The sequence below is a fragment of the Frankliniella occidentalis genome, unplaced genomic scaffold (assembly GCF_000697945.3).
Source record: "Frankliniella occidentalis isolate FOCC.00 unplaced genomic scaffold, Focc_3.1 Scaffold12, whole genome shotgun sequence".
In the NCBI taxonomy this organism is placed as follows: Eukaryota; Metazoa; Arthropoda; class Insecta; order Thysanoptera; family Thripidae; genus Frankliniella; species Frankliniella occidentalis.
Window position 1 is genome coordinate 2,634,475 of NW_026267142.1, and position 27,439 is coordinate 2,661,913.

The following is a 27,439-nucleotide window of genomic DNA, read 5'->3' on the forward strand; positions in this document are numbered from 1 at the left end:
CGCTTATGTCCGAATGGGGGACGTGAGGTGGGGGTGGGGGGCATGTCCGAATGGGGGACCAAGATGGCGGATGTCCGAATGGGGGTACCTTACTACTCATATAAAGCCGCGCTGACTCCCGAGACGCGTTAATACGTATGGGGGTGGGACCTTGCGGCCCCAAAATTCGATTCCTCGGTGTAACTGTCGCTTAATTCACTGATGAGCCAACATAAGCACTCAAGTTCAAATTTTACTCATTTCAAGTTCTTGTTAGCAGTAAATTCTACCAACTGAGACGCATCTTTCTGTGAAAAACATATCTCAGTAAACGTAGCAGATACATAGAGGTACCAAACATCAAGAGTCCACCCTTGAGCCAAAAAAGAAACGTATGTTCTCATGTGAGCAAACCAAAACAACGAAAGTCCATACATTTCCAAATCAAAACAGCGAAAGTCAAGCCATGGGCTGACATAACAGCGTCCCTTATAAAAATATTCTGTACCGAAATCAGTCCGATTTTCGGACAGTCCGAGACGACATCCCGGACCTTGCCGAGAATACTACCGAAAATGTGTCAAATCAGCAAGTTTTCGGACTGTCCGAAGGCCGCGACCGGACGTCTATCGGACTGTCCGATGCCCGTGCCCGGACGTATTTCTGACTAGTCCGAATGGTCCAACCGGCTTAGAAAAAAGCTGGACGAGCGGAATTCATTCCCTCACCTGTCGGTCACCGGGTCCCTTGACCGACGCTCTTACCACCTGAGCTACGCTGACGGCTGAGGAGAAGAGAACACACAGGAGAGCCTCTTTAGCTGGGCTCAGAATCTCTTCCGAGACGAGCGCTGTACACAACGAACGAATCAGCTCATCGTCATGCGGTTTTCGGCAAATGCTTTTGCATCGCACGAAATGTTCTGTTCAGGTCATGATGAACGACCTTTTTGAAAAATAAAATATGCCTGTTAGTTTACTCAAATTTAAAGAGGCAAATTGCCAGCACAAAATAAAATAAAATTTTGTCCTACAATTTTCCTGGCGCTTTCCCCCGGTAGCATCGGACTTTTTACGGACAGTCCTGGGTGCCGAGGGCTACTTTCGGACAGTCCGGGATCGGACTCGGATTGCTGACGGACTGTCCTGGAACATATTTGGAAGAGTCCGAGACGATCGGACTGCTTTTGGAACAGTCCCGGACGAGTTTCGGAATGATTTCGTTTTTGGCTGAGCGACTAGCGAAGCCCATTACTCCACTGACCGGACAAGCTTCATTCTGTTTATTTGTTTGTCTGTCTGTACGCACGATAACTCGAGAAGGAATTGAGATAGCGATCTAGGATTTTCAGGGTAATTTTGTATCATAAAAAGACAGATCGAGTTCGAAGTTGAGCATTCTATCTCAAAAATTAACTTTTTAAAAAATCGAACACCACATTCGAATACCGCAAAATGTATTTTTTTTTCCATTTTTTTTATGGGTTATAGGCCTTATGTTGAAAACTTGTGCGGGAAGTAACACTAAAACCACACTGCTGACGTCGAACCTCACCCTCCTTTAGGCTCATGGGTCCCCAGTATCTAGTATCACTAAAACCTTGATTTTACATAACAATCTGTCAAAACTCGAACTTTTAATGAAAACCTTTACCGAACAGCAGAAGTTTCAAGTCCCTAATTTTAAAGTTTAAAACCCCGACAAATGGTTCGAGTATGCCAAATTTTGGGCCCGGAAGGCCCTGTTCCGCTATACCCTCTCCTTAACTCGTCTCGGGTGTCAGCGCCGCAGGCCTAGCTATATGTGCTCCAGGCGCGTCGCAGCTTACCCGTGTTTCGTGAGATATCGCGAAGCCTGTTACGCGAGACGTGGTCTGGCGTACATAGAGCTAGTACATATTGCAGTACTCTTCTGCAAATAACCGCTTTTGACGTTGACGGGACGTGACAAGCTGTAGCACTGCAAATACTTTTGCGTGTGTGTTACTTTTTGCTTTTGTGGAGGGTGTTAAAGGCACAAGACAGTACTGTTCTGTTTTGTTGTAAGAATAATTACTAACTGCTCGAACTAATCGCCTAAGCCGTGCCATATATGGCAGGGAATTATTCATAGACTACTTGATTTCTGACCTACTGATTTTTAACTTACCAGGTTATTTCTGGTTTCAATAAACCATCAGTGAGGATAATGTTCATTGTATAAAAAGTTTTACTGAATTCTTAGTACTTTAAGTCTGAAGATTTTCACTGTTTTTCAAGGAATGTGACGTCACATTCGTTTCAATGTGAAACGTGTCACATTCGTTTGAACATTGTGTCACATTCATTCGAACGTGACTTCTCGCGAATTGATGCTCAAATGGGCCTAGGCATTGGCCGATTCACGTTCAAACAAATGTGACACAACATTTAAACGAACGTGACACGATTCACATGGAAACGAATGTGACGTCACATTCGTTGAATAACAGTGTTTAATGACCACTTAGTATGAAAATTCAGGCAGACGGTATAAAAATATTTGTAAAAATGTTAAAAATTATCAGATAGCGAGTGAATTAACAGTTGCAGGGGTAATGGGCTATGTCCAGGTGAAGACATATCTGTCCATTTGGTACTGCCCTAGGTTGGGATCGAACCGCCAACCTTCCGGTTCGGAAGCCGCAACCTTGTAATGTATTTCTTGTATTTCTTGTGTCTCTTGTATCCGTGGCCTGCCTGAAGGCAAAGCGGCCAGTGTAGTATGCCTGCGCAGCGCAGCCCGGCAGGGAGAAGCCGGAAATACACAGTGTGCAAGCCGCAACCTCGAGCGCAACCTTAACCATTTGGCTGCCGGCTACCTGCGTGGGAAGCAGCGTCGGCTACTGGTGTGCTTCGTCCCCGCCTGTCCGGTGGACTCTCCACTCAAAATTCATACCGGTAACTCTGAATTATGGATTCAGAGTATAGTCTGAAAATATACTTTACCTCTGAAAACCTGATACAGAGTAAAAAGTCTCAATTTTCAGTCTAAACTTAGAATATGTTGAGTAATGGTCTGGAAACAAGATTAAGAGTGAAAAACATCCACTGAATTTTCAGAATTTTTTTTAACATTCTTATTCTGAGAACATTTTTCGTTGAACTAGCATACCTCAAAAATGTGCTGGTTAATAAGAAGTAAGTTTCCTTGTGTTATTTCTGTGGTATCTTGTGATTATTATTCAGAGCTTTCACATCATTTGGCAAAGGTAAAAAGGTTAAGTTAACATTTTAGTCGATAATACTAGTGCAGATATGGAAAACAGTACTTGGGAATGTTTACACTGAATGTTTTCAATAGAAAATGGTAGTCCACAGTTCGGTCCTTTAAAATAGCGAATGTTTATGTGTGAGCTAACAAAAAAGCGAAAGTCAAAAACCCTGTGGACTTTCGCTGTTATGATTTGCTAAACCGTGGACATTTGCTGTTTTACACTGCTCTCGTGTGGACTTTCGTTGTTTTTGCCCTAAACTAGTGCGATTGTTGTCTCTCTCATTAACTTTAACAAAAATATATTAATGTCATCTGTTTGCTGATAATATTTGCTCCCTATGTGTGCCGAGCAGATTTGGTTATCACTAGAAATCTTCAATCTGGAATGTTTTAAGTGTATCCTGTAAAATTAGGGTTGGTGGACTTACGCGCTTATGTTGTGTCATCAGTGACTTATTCACTCTAAAATGAGGTTCAAGGAACTATAGCTACTTTGAAAGAAAAGAAAACAGTTTAAGTGACAAGTGTTTTTTGTAGTGAGCGATTTATAGCCCCAGAACCCTGAGATCAAAATGGTACGACTTGATGAACCATCAAGTCATTTTCAACTTGTTTTGATCTAAAAATGCCCTATAGTTCCTAATGGGTACAAGCAAGAGCAAACCGGACAATATTTGTCTGTAGGCCTTACTTTCACGAATTATTCCGCAGGGATCCTACCTTTACTACGTGACCGATTTTAGCGAATTTTTGACACCTCCTTCCCCCTATTTAGCGAACTTTTGGCCCCTCCTTCCCCCCAGTGACCTGCCGTTGTTTTTGACTTGATTCCTCCACCCCCTACTCAAAAGTCACCCTCCGCAGACAGCTGAAAATATTTACTAGTTATTTGATGAAAGAGTCGCCAAAATGCGTCACCGAGGTAGGAGCTGTCTTCTGGGAACTGCCGCAGATTGCCTTACAGCTGTTCTCGGAGATAGTAGTTTGTGATCCTACTGCTCACTTTTCCTGCCACCAAGTCGACGCGTCCTAATAACAAAGTCTGATCTGTTTGCGCGCCCGTCAACAAAGTCCGATCTTTTCGCGCGCCCGTCAACAAAGTCCGATCTGTTTGTGTGACGCTCAACAAAGTCCGATCTGTCCTCGGACGCGCTCGGGAGGCGGACGTTTGGAGCTTTGTGACAATTCTGTTTCTGTATCTTTGCTTAACATTTTCGCTCTCAGCTATTTTTCAATCTCTTAGGATCACATAGCAGTCATTACTTTGTCCGTTCGGCCTTCAGGCGGACGGTCCCTTCTTCGTACTCATATCGGGTGAAAACGTTTCAATGAGGCATGAAAACTTATTTGCGTCAAACAATGAAACAGAAACGTTTGACATACCTATTAATTCTGTACGTCTACCATGACCTTACCTTATCAAAATTAACCTTGATGTAATTCTAGCTGGGTTTGTCACGCGAAAGAAGGATAATGTTTGAAATTGTGAATGTTAGTGAGTAGTTCTTTTTATCCTTGACCCAAAATTCCGGGTCTGATTCACCTTACTAGTTTTTCTATGTTAAATATTTAAAAAAAAAAAAAATTTTTTTTGAATATTACCTTTCCACAAAAATTAGAGAATGTTAAGGGACCTTAGAAGAAACTGTACACCAAATTTGGTGACAATTGGAAACCCGAGGCCCGAGGGGCTAATCACTACGAGGAAATGCGTACGCCTTAACTTTTTACTTTCCTACTTGCATCCACTTTTCGTAATTTTACCTTCACTTTTTAGGACCCCCAAGGGGACCTTTCTGCTCGCGTGCGGGCGCTTTTTTTTTCTTACACAATTTTCGGCTACAGCCACTTCTGTAATACAGATTTTGATAAAATTTTATAGCCTCATTAAAATCTGTCTGGCCAATTTTGAGAAATATGAAATTTAACATTAAAACCATCACGAAAGTCGGCAAAATGCTGCCAAGCCAACAATGGTTTCGCACTTTTATCATTCTTTGTGTCGATTCCTGCAGCGTACCTCTTCACTTAAAAGAAAAACGCATTAGACAAAAATTCAAGACCGAAAATTAAGCTTCCGAACGATGTGTTCAAAAGTTTCGTGCTCTGTTCCAGTTGAGAACGACAGCAAGCTGAATAATGTACGACATTCACGCTTAATCTTAGTCTTGTTTTAAATTTCTAATGCAGTTAGTGTTAATTTAAAACGTAAGCGAGCCGATTGTGCACCGTTCCTTAAGCTACCGAAATAAGCTTTTAATCAATGCCATAAGATGCTCCAATCACAACTTCTACCGATTTAAAATCAAAGCTGCACAGTTTGTTTAGAAATGGGCGAGGCTGCGACAATACTGCGAAGAAAGGAGGCGTGGCTTCTAACAATGGTACCAACCTTTGCAAACGAACTCGCTTCATGTTTTTGGATAAATTGAGTGATGTACTCGAGTACATTCGAGAAAGTATGCTTATCTAAGAACATAGATGGCATAGACGAGAAGTAGAGCATACCTTGACGCTTACACGTCATAGAACGTTAAGACTTCTCAGTTCATAGAAGCTTGCACTTAAAGTAGAACGGCTTTTGGAGTTAACGCTTCATCTACCACAAGCCATCTAAGCGCTTAGATGGCTTAGATATCACGTAGAGTGCCTTGCAGGGTTGTTAACGTTAATTTAACGGGTAACGACGTTACGACGTTTTCGTTAACGTTATTTTAACGTTAACGTAAAACGTTAATTTTTTGGCAGCAAGGGAAACGTAACGCGTTTGCGTTAACCGGGTCCCGTAACGTCGTAACGACGTTGACGTTAAAACATCTTTCGCGTGCACCTAGATTTGGGCAGCTGGTCAGCGAATTTTGTAGTTTTCGTGAGATGCAGTACAAGCGCGACGAGCAAACGAAGAAAGCCGAGCGCCTAGTGGTACTAAAACTAAAACTTTGATAATAAAAGTACTTTTTTTATAATATTTCTCATCTTTAAACAGCCCTCTGCTCTTAATTTTCAATACTTTACATTTTTTTAATTATTTTGCATCAACGTCAACGACGTTACGGCGTTTAACGAAACGTAACGCGTTAATTTTGTCACATCTGGTGAAACGTAACGCGTTTACGTTAACTCAAATCTCAAATTAACGAAACGTAACGCGTTAAATTTCATTTTTAACGTTAACAACCCTGGTGCCTTGTGACGTCCAACCCTCATCTACGGCAAGACATCTAAATTTATAGATGGCTTAGATAGTAAGTACAGCGTCTTTCGGCGTCTATACCCCATCTACAGTAAGACATCTAAACGCATAGATTGGTTAGATAGGATGTAGAGCGTCTCCCGGCGTCTACACCCCATCTACAGTTAGACGACGTCTTTTAAACATCTATGTGCAGACGTCTACACAGTTAGACCTGCTAGATGGGCATTAGACCATCTATCGGCATCTATAGATGTCTATTTTCTGTAAGGGTCTCTTCACTGTTGTGTTCAACCCACCTCTAATAACCCTTTTTTGGCGTTTTCATGTGCACTTCAGAAGTGGTTAAATGACATGTGTTTGGATAATTCTAACAATAAGTAAAAGTTGGCAGTGCCGGGGAGTGCCCACGAAGTAGTTTCTATAAGGCGCTTGTGTTGTTCTTGGTTTTGTTATTGTGGTGACTTAAGAACGAAGAGCAACAACACTTAACCATCCAGTTTTGAAAACTTCCCCATCTTCTAATTTTCAACGCTCAATCTACGACTGTAAGTTAACACTTGAGGGGCCGATAAACGCGTTAGCGTTAGAATTTTGCGCTTTGTACGTTTGTTTCATTTTTGTGCCTATATCCACTTTATTTTATTTGTTTGTAATACGAACATAGCATGAATTAAAGTTGTAGATACGTCTCACCAAACTAACCAACCAGTTCTTCCTTTCTAGTACAGTTTTTGTTCTTTCTGTTGCTTTCATCACTTTACCATTTCTTTTGTTTTCGAAATGTGCGGCTGCGCGTGGCATTTGAGGAATTTTCCAAAATGGAGCGTAGTTTTGAAGCGGTAAAGCTATCATTGCTCCCACCGGTGCAATACAATATTTACATCTCGAAATCCTTATTGTATTGGATTGAAAAAAGTTTATCGCATCCGAAAGTATGCAGGGGTCCGTAAATCATTTCTAAACTGCCTTGAACGTTATTTTAAGAGTTAAGGTAAGGCTTGGGTGAAACTGGAAAAGTCGGGTGAAAAACAGAGTTTTTTTAGTTTTAAATCTTCATGCTAGTGAAATCAAGAAAAAGCTCTCTATATTTTTCTAAGTTAGTCCGTTGCGGATCTTATAACATTTGATTAATCAACAGTTAGACATAACACCGTGCGCGAGAACTATTTTGAAGTTATAAATGTTTTATGAAATTTCAAAATAGCTCTTGCGCACAGTGTTATGTCCAACAGTAGACCTATTATATGTTAAGAGGACCGCGACAAACTAACTTACAATAATATAGAGAGAGCTTTTTCTTGATTCCACCCGCATGAAGATTAAAAACTAAAAAAAACACCGTTTTTGGCCAGACGTTTCCAGTTTCACCCAACCCTTACCTTAAGGTTATAACTTTTAAATTTTACTTTAGTCATTAGGAAATAAGTTAGTTACACGACTTGTCCAACTTTTGATTTTGATTGTTTCAGTAAATGGTCGGTAAAAGCCACCCGACCGTGTTTAACCTCGTCAAGGAATTCCAGAAGGAGGGCGACGTCCGGGTCATGATAGCTGAGCTAGATGTTGGGAGGACCATCAGGCAGCGTCAGAGGCAACAATATTGCCGGATCAACAAGAACCTACGGAACCTCACATCACGCTACGAGCGATACAAGGAAGAGGATCGCGTCGTTGATTTTGCTCGGGCATGTGGGCACAACATCTGCACTGAATAAACAAAAATGTTACATGTTATCTGAGTACTAATCGTAACTGGGGGCAAAGAAACCGAGAACAAAAAATCTAGGGACGAATAGTTGAGGACGAATCGTCCGAGAGGTGAATAACCGAAGTACGAATCAGCCTGTCCCCCAATATTTCAAAATCGATTACTTTAACTTTTAATTTTACATGTGTTTTGTGACGTTGAGTAACTAACATTCGTACGTGTTATGATAAGTTACGGAGCCCTGAAAGTGTCCCGAATGAGCAGTAGTGTACCACCACAATTTTAAGTCTCTAGTGAGCCCACTCACAATCTCTGTACTTGGACAGTGCGTCACCCCTTGAGACACAAGTAGCCACCCACCCGTGCCCGATAACCGTGGTCCTTATAAACGTTCATCACGGCCACCTCACGCCACTGCTTGTGTTGACGTTGAAGATGCGCTGCCTGCTCGTGTGCCTCCTGTGCCTGCAGGGCCTGCAGAGCATCCTGTGTGCGGCCGCGAGAGAAGACGTAGACCTGCTGCAGGATCTGCGCGGAGCACTCGCTTCATCACTGCCCCGCAAGTCGCCTCCGAGGACACGGCATGTCTCGGCGACCGATCCCAACGAGGTAGGAAAGAACTGGCACAAAAAACACGATTACAACGGAGGTAGTTTTTAGTAAATTTTGACAGACAACAAAGGTACTTTCTATTTCTAGAGAAGTTAATGAAATTTGAATGAAAAATACTACAGAAAATAATATTTTTTTTGGAGATATGTCTGCTATAATTCTGTCGGATTAAATTTGAGTTTGCATCCACAAGTTTCCATGGAAATGACGACCCGAGCAACAGGCCGAGTCGAGCCAGGGAAATTTCAGCCAATCACAAATTTCCGCGGGGAAGTTTGACCAATAAAAACGATCGCCTGTTGCTTTGTACAACCCTATCCAAAAATTATATGAGCCTTGCGTCGATACCCTCTGCTTTCAGTGGTGGCGTTTTAGTCGACGATAGGCATTGTTACCGAAGACTGTACTTCTGACTTCCAAATCGCATTTAAAAGAAGGCGCGGCGGCTAACAATGCTGGCAACCTATCGCCCTTTGAAGCTGGGGTGCGGCTCGCAGGAACATTTAAATGAATACTATGATTTATAATCACAACTGTCGATCCGCCTTTTAATAATATTATTTCATAGTAAGCAAAAAGTATGCGAAGTCAATTCGTACAACCGATCTATAACTAAAAATAAATATCATATCATTTATTAGCTACGACAACATCTAATATTGAAAATAATATTTAGACTATTCCGACGTAAAAATTAAAATCAATAGGGTCATCAACGCGTTAGCGTTAAAATTTGTGGTAAATATTCCTATGCCATTGCACAGAAAGGATCTGGTTTATGGGCCAGTACTTGAATACTTTACCTGTGAGTGGTTTTCTTGTGCAACCAGGAACAACACAGTTAGTATACCCCATATTGTAGTTAATTGCCTGTATTTACGTGTGGTTCAAATCAGGGTTAATTAATAAGGCCAATAAATTTGACTCCAAGCTCAATGAAAATGGCGTCGATGGTCTGCCCTTTCATGTGTGTTTGCAATGAAAGTCTTTATAACCGAGCGAGTGTGGTGGCTAGTGGCAGTTACCCCTTTAAGACACCATAAAAAAATATCCTTTTCCTACTTTTTACACCAACCCGTATTTCTTTGTTACCCTCTTTCACCCCTAAGGGTTGGTTGCCAGGATTTGAACCAGGCGTTTCCTTGTCCAGGAGTGACCCCTAAGGTACCTTGAACTATGCAGACCTCTGGCTCACCTCCTTCCTCTTACACGGACGACAGACAGACGGACACTTGAGCGATTGCATAAGCCCGCTTTAATGCTTTCTTAAAAGCAGAAGGGCGGGCTGAAAAAAAAACCTGTTATGTTAAAGTTTTAAACTCATTAAAAATCAGTATTTTACCAGGCCAGTTTTTTGTTTTATACTCAATAACAGCTGAAAACCGATTATTTCTGCAAGAGGCAGAAAAAAAATGAGTAAGTTCTCGGGCCAAGTTCATTCCCAGCCAGAAACATCGTATATATATTCGTCGAATCGACATCGATTCGTCGAAAAATTCATCGTTTTGACGTATTTTTGTCCCTCTGGTTCGATCAACGACATCGAAATGGCGGCGCTACGACATGTCATTTCTGGCTGGGTTGTACTTGATCTTTGATTTTTCAAGTGTGCGTGTGTCTTAATTTAAGTGATTTGTACTTGAGAAATAAATGATCACGTACAAGTAGTCACACCGATACCCCACTGGCCCTTCGATGTCATTTGTTATGGGACAATCAGTCGTACTCCGGAAACCCAAAAATCGTGCATTATCATCCTTTTAAGAGTAGTACCATAGTGTCCTTCAACAGGTTTAGGTGAAGGACCAAGGTGTACTGCAGTTGAGAGTGTAGCACTGGACGTGTTCTACAGTTTAAAGTGTAGGATACCCCTTGTACTACACTTATAACTGTAGTAGAATGCTGTCCTACACTTTTAGCTCAGGACACGTGCTGTCCTACACTTGAAACTGCAGTGCACATTGGTCCTACACTTAAAAACGCAGGACACCACTGCAGGGAATTATTTCAATCATCGTTTGGATGAAAATTGTGTGTCAGAAACACAAAAGTTCCAAAAACATCGTTTTAAGCTTTATTTTGCGAGAAACAAGGAATTTTTTTTAAAAAGAAGGTTTCTATTGTTCTTTACTCGTCTCTTTACAACTTTTTTTTACTTTCACTTCAGAAATACTGTTTTCATTGGATCTCTGATGTTAGGAATATCGGCTTCTTTACCTAATGGCAACATCAACTTTGAGATAATTGGCTAATTAGCGAAGCCCATTACTCCAGTGATGACCAAAAAGTTGCGCGTCTGTCTGTCTGTGTGTCTGTTTGTCTGTCATCGCGATAATTCGAGAACTGTTTAAACTAGGAGTCTCCAATCTTTATTGATACCTTGTATCATAAAAAGCAAGAACTAAATTGATTTTGAGCCCCCTAGCTCAAAAAATGGCTGAGTAATTACGGGCTATTCAAAAAACATTTGAAAAATACTGATAATTTTTAAATAATTTGTATGGTTTTCTACACACGATTTACACACGGAAACCACCCAGAAACATTTGAATGTTTTTTCTCAGATATTTGACGGTCTCTGGTGATTCAGTCACATGCCCGACTCGGGTGTCAGCGCCTAGGCCAGGGGTCTCAGACTGGGCGATCTGAGCGGGCCGCACGAAGCTGAGTGAGAGAGATAGATGCGCTGTAGGAGAGGGGGCAGACTGGACGTCCACCTACCGCCTGCTGAACGCGAGCCGCAAGCGAGCATCTGAGCGCGTATGCGTGCGAAAACGACAGGTGTGAGTGAGTTGCTCTAACTGCGCTACTGCTCCATCTCCCGTTCACCTGCCGTTTTCAGATGCATGCTAGCAGCGACCCCCGCTCGCTGCCGGCAAGAGACTACAGAGAGGGGACACGAAGCTCCCCGGCCCGCGGCTGCCGCCTTGCTGCACTGGAATACATCCAGCGGCCTCAATATTCGTCGTACAGTTATCGTTTTGGTACCGAATGGTCCGGAAGGGTTCAACGGATCGAATCGTACTGATATCTAAATCCAAATGCTCACCAGATTTGAACGGCGAGCGCCCGAGTGCGCAGAGCGCCTCTGTAGCCATCCGCCGCGACGATCGGCCGGCGCCTTCTAGCACTGCACGCAGCGTTCCGCTACGCCACGCCACCTCAGCGCGATTTTAGACAGGTCCTGGCCAGACTTTTACAAAGTACTGATGCACAGGTTAGTGCTTAGACACAGAGTTCATCTCAAATTACATGTTTATGTACTGTGGCAATGCGCGGTGAGGTGGCGTGGCGTAGCGGAACGCTGCCTGCCGTGCTAGAAGGCGCCGGTCGATCGTCGCGGCGGATGGCTACAGAGGCGCTCAGCGGACTCGAGCGCTCGCCGTTCAAATCTGGTGAGCATTTTGACTTTGATATCGGTACGATTCGATCCGATGAACCCTTCCGGACCATCCGGTACCAAAACGAGATCTGTGCGATGAATATTGAGGCGGCTAGATGTATTCCAGTGCAGTAAGACAGCAGCAGCGGGCCGGGGAGCTTCGTGTCCCCTCTCTGTAGTCTCTTGCTGCCGGGCTGTGTCGCATGTCGGCGACCTATATCTCCCATTGCGGCCCACAGCGGGCCGCACTGCGGCCTGAGACTCGCCCGAGTGGCCCGCGGGCCGCTTGTCTGAGACCCCTGGTTTAGAGGATAAGCACCCCTTAAATTTGATCCTACTCTCAGAAGTTCCTCCTTAAGAAATCATATAAAATATTTTAATATTCGCAATATTTTCCGAGGCAGAGAGAATCGGTTTAGTTTTTGCTTTTAATGTGCGAAGTTACTCCTAAAATTTTAGGTACACTCTCATTTCCCTATGGACACGCTTACAGAGAATTCTGTGCAAACGTATTATCGAGTAAAAATTATCCATACTATGCATAAAATTGTCCGTATTACGTCCGTAATACGGTGAATTTGATTCATATTACAAATATTTCAGATATGCCTTCATCCGTAAGGTATGAACGAAAGTTCTTTACCCTACGGATGAAGGATCAAATTGTCAGTAATACGGACAATTTTATCCATATTATGGATAATTTGTGATCCATAATACGTTTGTACAAAGTTCTCCAAAACATACGGATAGCCCATCCATAGGGAAATGAGAGTGTTCCCAGTTTAATCCGTTCTTGCGTTGTCGTCATTACAGAGAGAAAAACAAAACTATTGATGCATCACTAGAGTAGTAGCCATCGCTTTTGCTCATCCAAAAACGTGTACCATGCGGACGCTGGTGTGACAGAATGTCACACAGTTTATGCAACCCAAATTTTACCCTTTCAGGGGCATTTTACACTCTCATTTCCCTATGGATGTGCTATCCGTATGTTATGGAGAATTTTGTGCTAACATATTATGGATCACAAATTATCCATAATATGGATAAAATTGTACGTATGACAGAAAATTTGATCCATATTACAGACATGCCCTCCTCCGTAAGGTATAGACCTTTCGTCCATACCCTACGGATGAAGGCATGTCTGTAATATGGATCAAATTGTCTGTCATACGGACAATTTTATCCATATTATGTATAATTTGTGATCCATAATATGTTAGCACAAAATTCACCGTAAGCGTGTCCATAAGGAAATGAGAGTGTAGCGTAAATACCTGATTTGGTTGCGCACACTCTTCTTTCCCTACGGATATGCTATCCGTATGTTATGGAGAATTTTATGCTAACGTATTATGGATCCCAAATTATCCATAATATACATTAAATTGTCCGTATTACAGACAATTTGATCCATATTACAGACATGCCCTCCTCCGTAAGGTATAGACCTTTCGTACATACCTTACGGATGAAGGCAAGGCATGTCTGTAATATGGAGCAAATTGCCTGTAATACGGACAATTTTATTCATATTATGAATAATTTGGGATCCATAATACGTTAGCACAAAATTCTCCGTAAGCGTGTCCATAAGGAAATGAGAGTGCAGTGTGTCACGCAAGTGAAAACCCTTCCACCACCTCACCATGACCATAAATAACCTTGCTCTGGCAGCTTCCACTTATCGACTAGATAACGAGAAACAGTGTTATCGGCACTTACACGAGGCCCAGCCCATTCTAAATTGAAGGCTAAAGTAAAGAAGATATTGGCGGAAAAACATCTAAATTGAGTAAGTAATATTGTCGTGCCATCACTCTCAGACCTGTACTGATTTATTTATTAGTAGCTTATAAAGGTTTTTATGCAGCAGGATTGCTGACAAATTTGTTACTTATTCTGGATATCGTTGTAAGTAGCTCAGTGATAAAAGAAAAAAATTGTCAGTAATTAAAAAAGAAATTATTTCGTATTACTGATGAAAGCAGATGTCAGTCGCTTATAAAGGTTTTTGCGCAGCAGGCATACTGACAAAAGGTGAAAAAAATCAGTAACAGGATGAGAGTGATTATGTCGGGTGAATTGTGCCCTTTTGATCGCTGTCTAGCATGCCACTAACACTCATCGGGTTTGGGCGTGAAATACAAAAATTAGCCCACAAGGCTAAGAAATAGACGGTCCCCCCCATCAGACTACAAAGTGCGGGTTGCAACCCGCGCAGTCTTCAGCGCTCCGGTAGCCTGGCGTGGCGGCGCAGTGCTGCCTGTGGCCTCCTTCCCCCGCCCCCCTCCTCATCCCTGCCGCCTGCAGCTCGCTTCGCCTTCGCCAGCCAGCAGACACACACTCGAGGGCCCACTCTGTGCTACGTAGAGAGTGAGGAGGACGAGGGGACTTTGCTCTCTGGTAGAGACAGTCTCTAGAGGACTGTCCACAAGACACTCCAAAGGGGTGAGGGTGATTACGCCTGCCAACTAAGCCTTAATGCAAGCGTGTAAAGCTGGTGCCTACAAACCTGTTGAGTGTTAGTTGCATATGCTACACGGCGATCAAAAGGGCATAACCTGTCCGACGTAAGGGCACGAAAATATTAATCAATTTGGATACTATGGAAACTGCTGGTTGTGAGGCGTTACTAGCCCGGTCATATGACTATAAAGACTTCTTACAGCTTAACTTAATGGCCCAGTTTACTTTAAGCGTACTTTTCGTGCAGTTTTGATAAACCAGCACGGGTTTAACTGCCATCAAAGCATACACAACGAAGCTATAGGACGCAACATTCTGGGATTCGTCGGGAAACACAGCCCGTATTGCTAGAGATACGTGCAATGCCTACCTGCACCTGCCCTGCACTCGATAATAGACCCAAAGAGTCATCTCCGTGTTTACCAAGCACATGATGAGGTTTCTTGGTTAGGAATGAATATACTGTACCCCTCAGTCACACATTCGATAGTTCAGTGCGGTCAAAAGTCTAAGATAAACGACACACTTTGACCAGCAGAACACTAGGAGTTGACATAAAGTTATCGTTGCTGCTAGGGCAATCAGACAGCCGGACGGTGGGACCAGGTCTTGGCTGATACAAAACCATCTGGTTTGATGTCGTCGACGAGAGCTGCGTCTGTTTGCGGACGCCTCGGCCGGCGCTCTCATTATCGCACCCATGCGTAAGCTTGTGCGCGCTTGTGCGATTATTTAAATTCATTGGTAATTGACAATTGTTGGAAATAATCGAGATCGGGTCGATTCTAGTTACCAGTAATTGACAATCGATCACCCGTTCGATTAATTGACAACCCAGATGAACCGAAAGCAACCAATTAATTGACAGACTCAAATAATTTATTTCTATATCGATTAATTGTACCGCCAATTTGACAATTAAACGATTGAAGTTACAATTTTGCGATTAAAATGCGCGTTCGGACGCTTCGGCAAGGGCAAAGCCAGCCAGCAACCAGTAAGACGGCTGACCATCTCTTTCCCCCTCCTACCAGCCTGCTGCCTGCCTCGACAGCCGGAATCCGAACCATTTTTGTAAGGAATATTTTATTCCATCTTGTGATGACACAATTTGTCTTTAGAATGACACGTTTTTGCCCATAGATCTATTGTCACCGGCTATAGTCAAACATGCTGCTAGTTTCAGGTACAAATAAATGTTCTATCAAATTTACAGTGTAAACAAAGTTCTAGATTTTGAAAAGTTCACAAGTTATAGATCTAAAATTGTATTTAAAGTTCCAGGATTCTCTTAAATCGTGAATAACATTTCAAACACTTATGCCAAAATGGCAATTAAGCTATTAGCCCCCAGGAAGAACATTAAAGTTCATTTATGCCAAAATACAACCATTTTGATTCCAAATATCTTCAGGTGTACGACATTTTCGCTTTTAAAAAGATGGGCCGAAATATAATGGTTAGCGTTGCACACCTTCACGGATCTTGTTGCTCGTTTAATCGTAGTCTCCCCCTCCCCCCAATACCAGCCCTTCAAAATATATATATGTTTGTTTCGTGGCAGCATGAACATTTAGATTGTTATCATTTTGCGTAAATATGTCCACAGAATGCGTACAAATTTCATGCGTGACACAATGCAAATATTTGTACTGAGCATTTTCTACAAATTTGTACATTTAAGCAGTATAATTTTTTTAAACTCATATTTCACACATAACTCTGTACACATTTTGAGCACACAAACGCACAATTTTTCTGCACAAACATTTATGCACAAAAACTGGACATATACATTAATCGCGATATCTCACGAAACACTGCTTCGCTGAGACTCGCCTTGGCGCACATAAAGCAGGCCTGCGGCGCTGACACCTGAGGCGAGTTCATGGGAGGGCTTTTCGGGAACAAGGCCTTCCGGCCCCAAAATTTGGCACACTCACAACATTTGTCGGGGACTTATTACTCTAAAATTAGGGAAATAAAATTTCTACTCTTCGATAAAGGTTTTCATTGAAAGTACGCATTTTGACAGGTTGTTATGTGAAAATCAACGTTTTAGTGATACAAGATAATCTAGGGACCCTTGAGCCCAAAGAAGGGTGTGGTTCGACGTCAACTGTGTGGTTTAAGTATTACTTCCTGTAAAATTTTTCAATATAAGGCCTTTTTTACGATCATAAATAGACCATTTGGCCATTTTCACCTTATTTTCGTCAAGAAATGCCTCCTAGCACCCAAACGGTACGAGATAGAGCAAAACGGACGAAATTGTCGATCGCGGCGTTTTACTTCAGCAAGTTACACCTTAGAAAACCACGTAAAAAATATATATGTAGCAACCTGTGGCTTTTGATTTTTTATAAATTCAATTCTTGAGCAAGAATGCTCATCTTCGAACTCGATGTGTCTTTTTTTTCAATGCAAAACGACCCTGAAATTCCCAAATCGCTATCTCAATTCCTTCTCGAGTTATCGTGCGGGCAGACAAACAAACAAACACACAAACAGAAAGCCTTTTCGGTCAGTGGAGCCATGGGCTTCACTGATCACTCAGCCAAAGAGGGGTCAGTTTTAGGTGGGATAGATGAAATATATCTATTATTAACTGTCATTTAAATTTTCTGTTAATTTGAGATTCATTTGAAAAGTATGGAAAGCAAACGACTTACCGGTGTAAATAATGGCTAACTTTCACCTTTCATCACAGGACACCTGGCCGAAGGGAGTACTCATAGGAGCTGGGCTATCAGCTTTTCAAGCCGAAGGCGCATGGGACGAAGATGGTAAGCAAATTTCGACAAAATTTTGTATACACGCAAAAAAATTATTTGCTAATGTAGCTTGTGCTTAGCTCGCACAGCTAATCTATGAGCTGGATTCGTGGCTGCTAATCGTTTCTGCTCTTGATGTTTTACTCTTCGCTCTATAGAGCAGGTCATCGCTATTGGAGAAAGTCGACCTTTTTCTGTGCCCGCATTAGCACATTGGCTCCGAGAGCTAAAAGAGATTTAGCAGCAGTAGAAGACATGTCTCACGACTTTCTTTACTCTCTCAGAAGTGATCAAACTGTCGGAATGTCAAACCGAGTATGATATGTTTAGTTTTAGAGTTGCGGAACTCGTTTTACGGAAGTTTCGTGAGTGTCCGGTAAACAGAAACGTTGTTTACGTACGTTAGTTCTGTGGCAACTGGGTGGACTGTCGTAAGTGTCTTTTGACTCAGTTTTGGGACATGCAAACGTATCACTAAGAGGTAAAAGGTTTCAAACTCTCTCAATTGGAGGGAAAGACCTTTAAAAATAACAGTTAGTTATTACAATTACAAGACAGATGTACGCCAGACCACGTCAACCGAGGGTTCGCGATATCTCACGAAACACTGTTACGCTGCGACGCGCCTAGCATACATCTACCTTAGCCTGCGGCGCTGACACCCGAGTCGAGAACTGGAAAAGTGTACACGAAGATACAGGCCTACGGCCAGCCGCTTTCGTGTAGCATGCAGGGTTGTAATTTTATCGCTCAATTTCGTCAAAAATAACCTCTAGCGCCTCAACTGTTTGAGCTAGAGCAAAACGGACAAAATTTTCGTATTCCAGTTTGTACTTTAATAAGTTACCCCTTGGGTAACAACCAAAAAAAAAATAAATAACAAAACATATTAAGAATGTATTTTTTGGAGCCTGTTGTTTTTGATATTTAAGAATCCAATTTTCGAGATATAATGCTTATCTTCGAACTCGATCTGTCTTTATATGGTGCAAAGCGACCCCGAAAATATCAAGTCGCTAGCTCAATTCGTTCTAGAGTTATCGTGCGGACATACGCACAGGCAGATAGACAGAACAAGTTTTTTGCAACCAGACGGAGTAATAGTCTTCGCTAATCTCTCAGCCAATAATATTTGACAATCGAAGTTTTACAACCTGATATCACTTACGTTATTCTAGTGCAAATTATAAATTGTGGCAGAGTGTCGTAAGTTAACTTGCGACAAACTTACCTCGAAATAGGTAACAAGAAATATTTCTACGCAACTAATTCATAGGCAAACATTGCCATGATCATAAATGCCTTTCTAAAGTAAAGCTGCAAGCATGGGAGAAGGGAGCCCTGGAGAAGGAGCACAAACGGGGTAAAGGGGTACTACCGAGTACTACCCAGGGGTCTCAGACACGCGGGCCGCGAGCCACTCGGGCAAGTCTCGGGCCGCAAGCGGGGCGCAATGGGAGATATAGGCGGGCCGCTCCGGGCCGGCCGACAAGCGACACAGCCCGGCAGCGAGTGGGGATCGCTGCTAGCATGCATCCGAAAACGGCAGGTGGACGGGAGATGGAGCAGTAGCGCAGTTAGAGCATCTCACTCACATCTGTCGTTTTCGTACGCATATGCGCTCAGATGCTCGCTTGCGGCTCGCGTTCAGCAGGCGGTAGGTGGACGTCCAGCCCGCCTCCTCTCCTACAGCATGAGAGAAGGGCTTAATGCAGAGGCAACGAGACACCCACTGGATACCACCACGCCCAATATTATACCAGTTTTCTCCGAAACGCGGGTACTTACCGTGTCGCGGGAAGTCTCGGCGGCTCTACGACCCCCCAAAATTTGAGTCACCTCCGACACACCAAAGCTGGTAAGAAAGGCGGAAACCGCGCCGCCACCCTGATTCGGCCACCTGCCGCCGCACGTTCCCGTAACCGCCCTTACAGAATAGTCGCTTTAAACGCGTCATTACTCAGAAAACATGTTGGTTTCTTCAAACTTGTGGATTTTAAAGATATTCTTTGTATTTTGAGCTACTTCTCTACTCAAGGTGTTCATTTCTCAGTTATAACTGGACATCCTAACCTTAACTGGTCAAATATGTTAATTTTCTATGAAACGCATAATCAACGCGTAAAATCACGTCAAACTATCATCAAAAATTCAAGAACCCGCTACTTGGAAGGTAACGACACGATTTTCTGTGTAATAACTCGTTTAAAGCGACTATTCTGTAAAGGCGGTTACAGGAACGTTGTAGAAGGCCTCGTGGCGCGCGGCGGCAGGTGGCCGAATTAGGGCAGCGGCGCGGTTTTCGCCTTTCTTACCAGCTTCGGTGTGTCGGAGGTGACTCAAATTTTGAGAGGTCGTAGTAGAGGGGACCTTTCTTGAGCCGCCGAGACTTCCCGCGACACGGTAAGTACCCGCGTTTCGGAGAAAACTGGTATAATATTGGGCGCGCTGGTGTCCAGCGGGCGTCTCGTTGCCTCTCCATTAAGCCCTTCTCTCATGCCCACAGCGCATCTATCTCTCTCACTCAGCTCCGTGCGGCCCGCTCAGATCGCCTAGTCTGAGACCCCTGGGGTACACCGATCACTTTCTTGGCGCCTCACGGCCTCAAATGAATGTGGACGGGGCTGCGAATGAGAAAACGGCGGGATCACGAAGCTGAAGCTCGACGCGCATACCAAAATCGTTGAGGTCGGCTCAATTATAACGGAGCGTCATAGCGCCTCAGGCCGCCAAAGAGCCGCGGTGGGACCGGCGGCTCGCCTGCCCGCCAGAGGCGGTGCACAGTGGGCCGGGGAGACCCGAAAACGACAAATAATTCAACGGTACAAAATAAGCCAATCATCATATGTTACCTACGGAACAAATGAACCTTTATCTTTCATTTACAAGCTTTACTTTCGAGGGAAACGCCCTTTTCAAAAAGAGAACTCAATGTTTCCATGACTCTGCAAGTGACTTCTCCGCGGTCTGGATGAAGTGTCTTGAAACAGACTTTTAATCCGTGAGCCAGCAGGAGCCAACGAGATACTTGGCACACACCTCCCCTGAAGAATAAAGAACACATTCCAACAGAGTTTAGCTGCTACCACCCGTGACCCCGAAAATGCGATTGATTTTAAGAGGTGGATGCACGGCTCCGCACGCGCCCTCCGCTCGCCGACTAACCTCTTTTTTTGACGCTCGGGACTGCAGTGTGCGGCAGGGAAGGCTTCCCTGTGCTCCAAATATCATAATTAAGCCTTTATTCCATTTCAGCCACCTCGGATATATTTCAGAAAACCAAAAATAGTAGTCGATAGCCCCTGAACAACGATCCGGGTATTTAGGAAAATGGACCTTTCGGTAGTCGTAACAGAGTGGCTCAATTTAACAAAAATATAAGATTTTGAACTGGCATGGTGAGGGAGAGTCATTAGAAACTCAGTAAATCAGGAAAATGTCCTCAAAAGTGCTCGGGGTCCCAGAATTTCGCAGGGCGTCATCGGGGACCCCAGGAGGTTCACGCCCACAGGACAGGTCTATGGGGTGGAAAGGACATCGGAAATGGAATCAGCATCCTCAAAAACTTATGGTTTCACATTTTGGGCTCTCGGTTCTTCTCCTATGATTTATTTGTCGCTTTCTGGCCCACTGTGCGGCGGCCCGGGCGGGCGGCGCCCTGGCTGCCAGCTCTGCGCGCGGCGGCTGCCCGCTTCCCGGAGCGCATGGGCCGTGTCCGAGCGGAGTGGGGCCAGGCGTCTGCGCATGTCTGATAGCGAAGGGACAGGCGAAGGGCGAAGGCACCCTTTTGTTATTACAAGTTCGTTCTGTGTATTGCAGGTAAAGGAGAGAGTTCTATGGACTGGATTGAGCACCTGCTTGGAGACAAGCTGTTCCCAAACAACACAGACGTAGCTGCTGATCATTATCACAGATTTCGCGAAGATCTCGATCTAGCAAAAAAATTAAAGGTAGGCCAAGGAACGATGTAATACCGGGTGCCCGGGAGAATATGCGGCAGCTCGATGGGTTGCCTACGCAATTGCGGGCAGGAGCGGTGGGCGAGGGGAGAGTGGAAGAGGTGGTGAGAGGCGGCCGGTTGCCTCTCGCCACCTTCTCCGCTGCTCCGTGTGTAGGCAACCCACCGAGCTACCGCTGCCGCGTATTCTCCGAGATACCCGACGAGCATGAAAAGAGTGTTGTGGGCCTCTAAAGTTTACGGTCCACTGTTGACAGCAGCCACTACAGGGTGTACGGAAAGTAAAGGTTCATGAAGTCGTGGTTAACTTTTCACTTAAATTTTGATGGGATGCCCCTGTTGCTTGAGTCCGACGTTATTAAGGCGTAAGTTTGTCGTTTCATGACGACATATTCAACGCAAACTGAAGACAGACGCATGGCAAAACCTTTGTCATGAAAATGACAACGCAACGACAGACAGGGACAGTCGAAGGTCTCACTGATTTGGCGTACAGCAGTCGTTTGGTAGTTGTGAAATCTGATCCTTTTAACGACAAACGCACGACAAACACACGCTCGACTCTCGATCCTCCTCCTCGACAGTTGAAACCTAAAAACACGAAGTTGTACGTAGCTTTACAATACTTATCCGTATAAACCCGTACTTCCAGGCTGCTCGGTATAGACACGTAGTTCAGCGGGTCCACGTACAACGTCGTAAGTGCCTGAAAATCACGTCTGAGATATAGCGCTTCAAATAAGTTTTGGATTTACATTGCGCCTTATGGGTGGCTGGATTTTTAGACCAGAATATTTTTTGAACTATTTGAAATATCGAAATACGGTTTACACTGATCGATAGCACCGCGTTTTCTCGATACGGCGCACTTCATAACTCGAAACTTTCAAAAAACATAGCAAAGACGCTATACGGCGGCCTGCTGAACTCCGTGTTTGTACCGAGCCCCCGGGAACTGTTTGTTTATACGGAGCGGCCACGAACTCCGTGTGTACATCTTTCAATTGTCGTTCTGTCAGTTCTATCCGAGGGGGCAATAACTCCCTTTTGAAGTGTACACATGATTCCCGAAATACTTGATTCCCAGTGATTCCCGGTGATTCCCGCCAGCTAATAGTAATTTCTCTGGTTTTCTAGTGGTAGAAAACGCTTATTTTGACCAATTTGTACCGGTTCTGCTAGTTTCCTGCTCAGTTTAAACGATTTCTGTTGATTTCGATCAATTTTTATCGTGATGATTCCCAGGCAGGTGTACACATGATTCCCGGAGTTCTTGCCCCCTCGGTTCTATCTGCTGACACATTTAACTTGATTAGTTTAGTTTAGACTATGTTTTAGTATTAAATAAATACTCTGCTAAAAAAGAAAAAAGGGCTTTGTTTCTGCGAGCTCCAGCTGTCACTGAGATGTTTACGTTGCAGTTCACTTCGCACCGTTTCTCCATATCCTGGTCTCGTGTCCTTCCGACTGGCGGTGTCGATAATATCAACCAGAAGGGTGTTCAGTTTTACAAGGATTATATTGATAAAGTCATTGAAAACGGCATGGAGCCAATGGTAAGTCTTACGTCGGATGTTTTATTTATGAGTGTAATATTTGAATTTTGAGTCCTAAACTTTGTACCGGGTGTCCGGGAGAATACGCGGCAGCTCGATGGGTTGCCTACGCACTGGTGTGCAGGCAACCCATCGAGCTGCCGCGTGTTCTCCCGGACACCTATTGACAAATACGGGAAAAGGGGGTAATGGTCACGTTGATATCGTTGGTATCGGCACTTCGGTGACCCGGGTAAAAACGCACAAGGTTGGTCGCAGAGGAGGAGACATACTCGCATTTGGAGAATTGGAGGCGAGGTTGGAGGAGCTCTCGTGGAAACCAAGCACTGACTTGGACAGATGATAAAATTTGCCGCGAATTGGCCCTCGATTTGCCGTAGGCGTTTCATTTTCTAGGAGTGAACCTTCAGATACCCTGAATATTTGAAGTCTCTAGCGCATCTCCTTCTCGTGGAACAGGCAGATGGACAGACACACAGGCACGAGGTCGTTTGAATAAGCCCACTGAATACCTTTTTCAAAGCAGAAGGGCGGGCTGGAAACAACATTGACTGTTTTCTCACAGTCGTCGTATCAGCTCAAAAATGATCGTTATTTTAACAACCACTTTTAACTGTGCACTTATTACGAGAATGTCCCAGGTTGCCAACACGCGCACCCTCAGTTTAACAAGTGCATTTTGATATCCAGGTTACAATGCTTCATTTTGATCAGCCCATTGCAGTGGAGAATGCCACTGGAGGGTGGGGCTATCCTGCTATGGTTGATAAATACGTTGAGTATGCCGACTTCTTGTTTGAAACTTTCGGAGACAAGGTACGTAAGAATACGGTATTGAAATTTGTTAGCGATGATGTTGTCAAGCTGCACTGGAGAAAGGTAGGAATTGTACGAATCACAACTCTTCTGTGCTGTGTGGAGGGCTTTCGTAATTGGTGCCATTAAATCGAGGGGTCAACGAGTCAAACTTGCGAGGAACAGCAGTACACTCGGAGTATACCTTCAGTACACGCGGAGTTCTTGAAGTACACCCGGAACTTCCAGAGCAAAGTAACTCAACCTGTTCCTGTCCGGAGCAGCCCCTTATTAGGATTAATGAGACTTACACTCGCTCCCTTCCTAAAGTGTGTCAGTTTTAATTTATATATTTTGTAAAAAGGCTTGTCGCTTACCAGTCCGAGTGGCCCGCGCGGCCGAGTTCAACATAAATATTCATCGTTTTAGAGGTGGGAGAATGGTATGGTTTGCTCAAATTGATAGTACTTGGTATGTACACATAAATTCGCGTCAGCCCAAGTATCTTCCTTTTTCTGAAGGCCCTGAGAGACACGTTTCAAACGTTGATTCGATCTGATATCATGTCAGGTTAAAGCGCGGGGAAGGGTCGAGTTTTACGAGCAGCTTCGATTAAATGATGGATGAAAGTGTTTTAGGGCTCTTCATTACTATGGTTAGTGACGCAACATTGCAAAGGTCTGCTTAGAACCCATACCTGGTCATCCAGGACAGTCCAGGATCATATTTCGATACCTTCCTGCGAGAAAGGCTTGGCCGAGCGTCCGCTGCTGAAAACGGCTTGGCTGGCTTGTCGATTAAGTCATAAATACTTTTACATAATCATTTTACACTGTTCAAATGTGCTGTTTCATTACGCAGTAAACATTAGTTTTAATAAATTTGTCATGAAATTCAATGACACTATTCATTTGAGAACATTGTCATTTAATTTATCGGCAATTTCATTACACGCCATTGAAATTTCATTACACGCCCATTTCTAGTGCATGCTATGACATTTTCATTACAATGTTATTAAATTTTAATAACATGTTTATGAAAGAGTTGGGAAACTGTGTCCGGCCAGCGGCGGCATAAGACCACGTTTCAGCTCGGCCACTCTCAGGTAGTCCTCGTGGCCGAGTGGTCAAAGGGGAGGAGTTCCCACCCCCCAAGGGTTCCGGGTTCAACTCCCGATAAGGAGCGGAAACTTGTATACTTACGCCCTTTAAAATTTGTTAGTGGGTTGAGGAGTTAAATACATGAGAGTTAGAGCCAAACAAATTTCTTTTAGAAAGTCATCATTTTTTTAATGACATGTGGGATGAAATTTCATTACCCAATTATAAAGAAAATTTAATAAAAAATGAAAATGTTAAAAATGTAATGAAATGTTTTTAACAGTGCAGGCATTTCAGGTAGTCGAGAATATGACAGGTGCACTCGCGTTTGACGCTTAATCTTCTTAAAACCTTCTGCTGAGTGTGCTGCTGGTCGGTTTCCTAATAATAAGTTTTATTTGATCCGAATTAGGTCCTCATACACCCTATCAGGCAATAATTCAAATACCGCGTTGACTGGGGACCAAAATCTTGTTTGCTTTCTGAGCCGACTACTATCGGTCTACAAGACGGCAAAATCATACTTCCTGATCGAAAGCTGATCAGAAGTAGGTTCATATGTCTTTTTTTCGGATCGAAATCACGACCAAACTCGAAACTGACATAACGCCGCAACGAGTGTAGTTACCGACACTAAAAATAATTGCGATATGTTACGGAAGAACTAACCTTTAATTCTCTTCCTATAGTTTTGTTCCAAAACCTGTGTGCTTGAGCATAGGACGGGAATACAAAAGTCTGATCTGAAATAAAGTGCAGTCGCTCCACACCCATGGTGTGGGGAGTACATCCATAGTAGTACATCCGGGGTACACCCGAAATACACGCGGGGAGTATATCCGGCGAGTTCACCCGGAGCCCGGAGTACTGTCAGCCCGGGACGCAAAAGCTCAGTAGTTGTTGACCTCTCGCTTTAAGGCCTTACAGCACAGTTGAGCCCCAAGTTTAAAACATGTTGTTTCTGGTTATTTTTATGAGTCAAAACGATGCAGGTGATGAAAACTAGGTAAAAATTATGTAGGAAGGTTCTTTTTAAAACAAGTCAAACCAAAAATAAGTTCCGGAAACTTTGGGTTTGTAAAGGAATGACACTTTTCACACTTCAGTCATTTTGTCCCAATTATCACTTATCGCGCATGATTTCAGAAGCTAGGATTTAATGATAAAACCTCTCTGTAACTCCTAAAATATTTTGAGGGTATGTCATTATAGGCTGAACCAATGGAAACAGCAGAAAATTATTATTTAGAACAAGAAAATAATTTTGGAGCATATTGTAGACATTCGAACTTTTTTGGTAATACTTGTTGACAACTAACATTTATCACATTTAAAGGGCTCTTAATCCTACATTTATTTCCTAGTGAAACAAACGTTCTGTTGGCTATGGTCCATTTCTTAATTCACCAGGTCATCTAGTTGTATTTTCTTGTTGGATGAGCCTGACAAAAACTGCCTTTGACATTGGATTTTGCTGTCTAGGTGAAGTACTGGAATACTATTAATGAACCGAACATGTACTGCAACTATTTCGGACAAATAATGAACTCCATTGATATGGGCCAAAAAGGACAAATGGACCTTTACCCATGCCTGCACCATATCGTTCTAGCACACATGAAGACTTACCATCTGTATAGAAAAAAGTACCAGTCAAAACAAAAAGGTATGTGCTCTTGGACTTGATTTGATTGATTGCTTGCGCAGTGACTGCTCGTTGCGCCACCGCATCGTTTCAGACAGTAGATGGATCCGAGAGGGCTGTTGTAGCAACATGAGATTTACTATATTAGGAGTTGGGTGATTCCGCAAATGAGTTGCATGTCGGTGTCTGTGATTACAACCAAGTTGTATTCCTCCCAATCGTCACGGAAGCTAACAAGCAGGCCCGCCCTTCTGCCAAACGGAGTTGCCAGCTCCGCTTCGCTCTGCCGGCAACTCCGTTCGGCAGGGGCCGGGCCTCCTTGGCCTGCCGGCGGCGGTGGTCGGGCCTGCGGCCGCGGCCCGACCATTTCAGTTGCGCAATTTGCTGAAGATCATAATCAAAAAATGTAGCGGGCCTCCGGCCCGTCATCCTTAAAATTTTCCCCTCACACATGAGAAAGCAATGTAACGGTGAAGCACCGTGACTACAACCCACCTCTCTGCTTAGGAAAATTTTCGCTCCGATTTTTCGATTTGAGGCCTTCCTCTACAACTTTATGTTCACTGCAGCTATTTTTACCTCACTTTCATTGTGTGATCCTTAGATACCCCCATTCACACCCTTAGTAGTGGCTGCTAGGATTTGCCGTATGCGTTTTGTTTTCTAGAAATGAACCTTACGGGGGCAGACCTGTGAAATGTGAGGGTTTGCAATAATCGTCACTACATAAAAACCACACTCCCCATCGATTTAGGATTAAAGGTGTATTAAGAGCATAAATGGACGCAAATTTTGCCGTTGACGACAGTTTGCACACTCTCCAGGAACATGCCAATCTTCGCCTTTAACTGGAACGGTGCAGTCCCTCTCGGTGAGCACGATTGCAGCGCAACGGACGGATGGGTCTGCGATGGTCAAAAAAATTGCTAGTTACTCTTAAAAGATGCCCCTAGTGGTTGACCTGGGGGTTTTGCAAATTTCGAAATGTAAGTGCTGAAAAAAAATCACAATGGACAAAACAA

At 43.6% G+C, this 27,439-nt stretch overlaps 1 protein-coding gene across 3 annotated transcripts in view; it reads left to right on the forward strand.

The window, feature by feature from the left end:
- The first annotated feature begins 8,504 nt into the window (after positions 1 to 8,504).
- The window catches only part of LOC113213932 (myrosinase 1-like), a 42,056-nt gene continuing 23,121 nt past the window's right edge, over positions 8,505 to 27,439 (forward strand). For 2 of the 3 annotated variants that reach the window (XM_052263551.1, XM_052263553.1), the window contains exons 1-6: positions 8,506 to 8,726; positions 17,297 to 17,372; positions 21,180 to 21,310; positions 22,740 to 22,874; positions 23,565 to 23,690; positions 26,255 to 26,438. In XM_052263551.1, coding sequence (XP_052119511.1) covers positions 8,553 to 8,726; positions 17,297 to 17,372; positions 21,180 to 21,310; positions 22,740 to 22,874; positions 23,565 to 23,690; positions 26,255 to 26,438 — 826 coding nt within the window. In that variant the 5' untranslated portion in view covers positions 8,506 to 8,552. Of the gene's footprint in view, positions 8,727 to 17,296; positions 17,373 to 21,179; positions 21,311 to 22,739; positions 22,875 to 23,564; positions 23,691 to 26,254; positions 26,439 to 27,439 lie in introns of all 3 variants that reach the window. The other variant, XM_052263552.1, reaches the window with a different exon arrangement.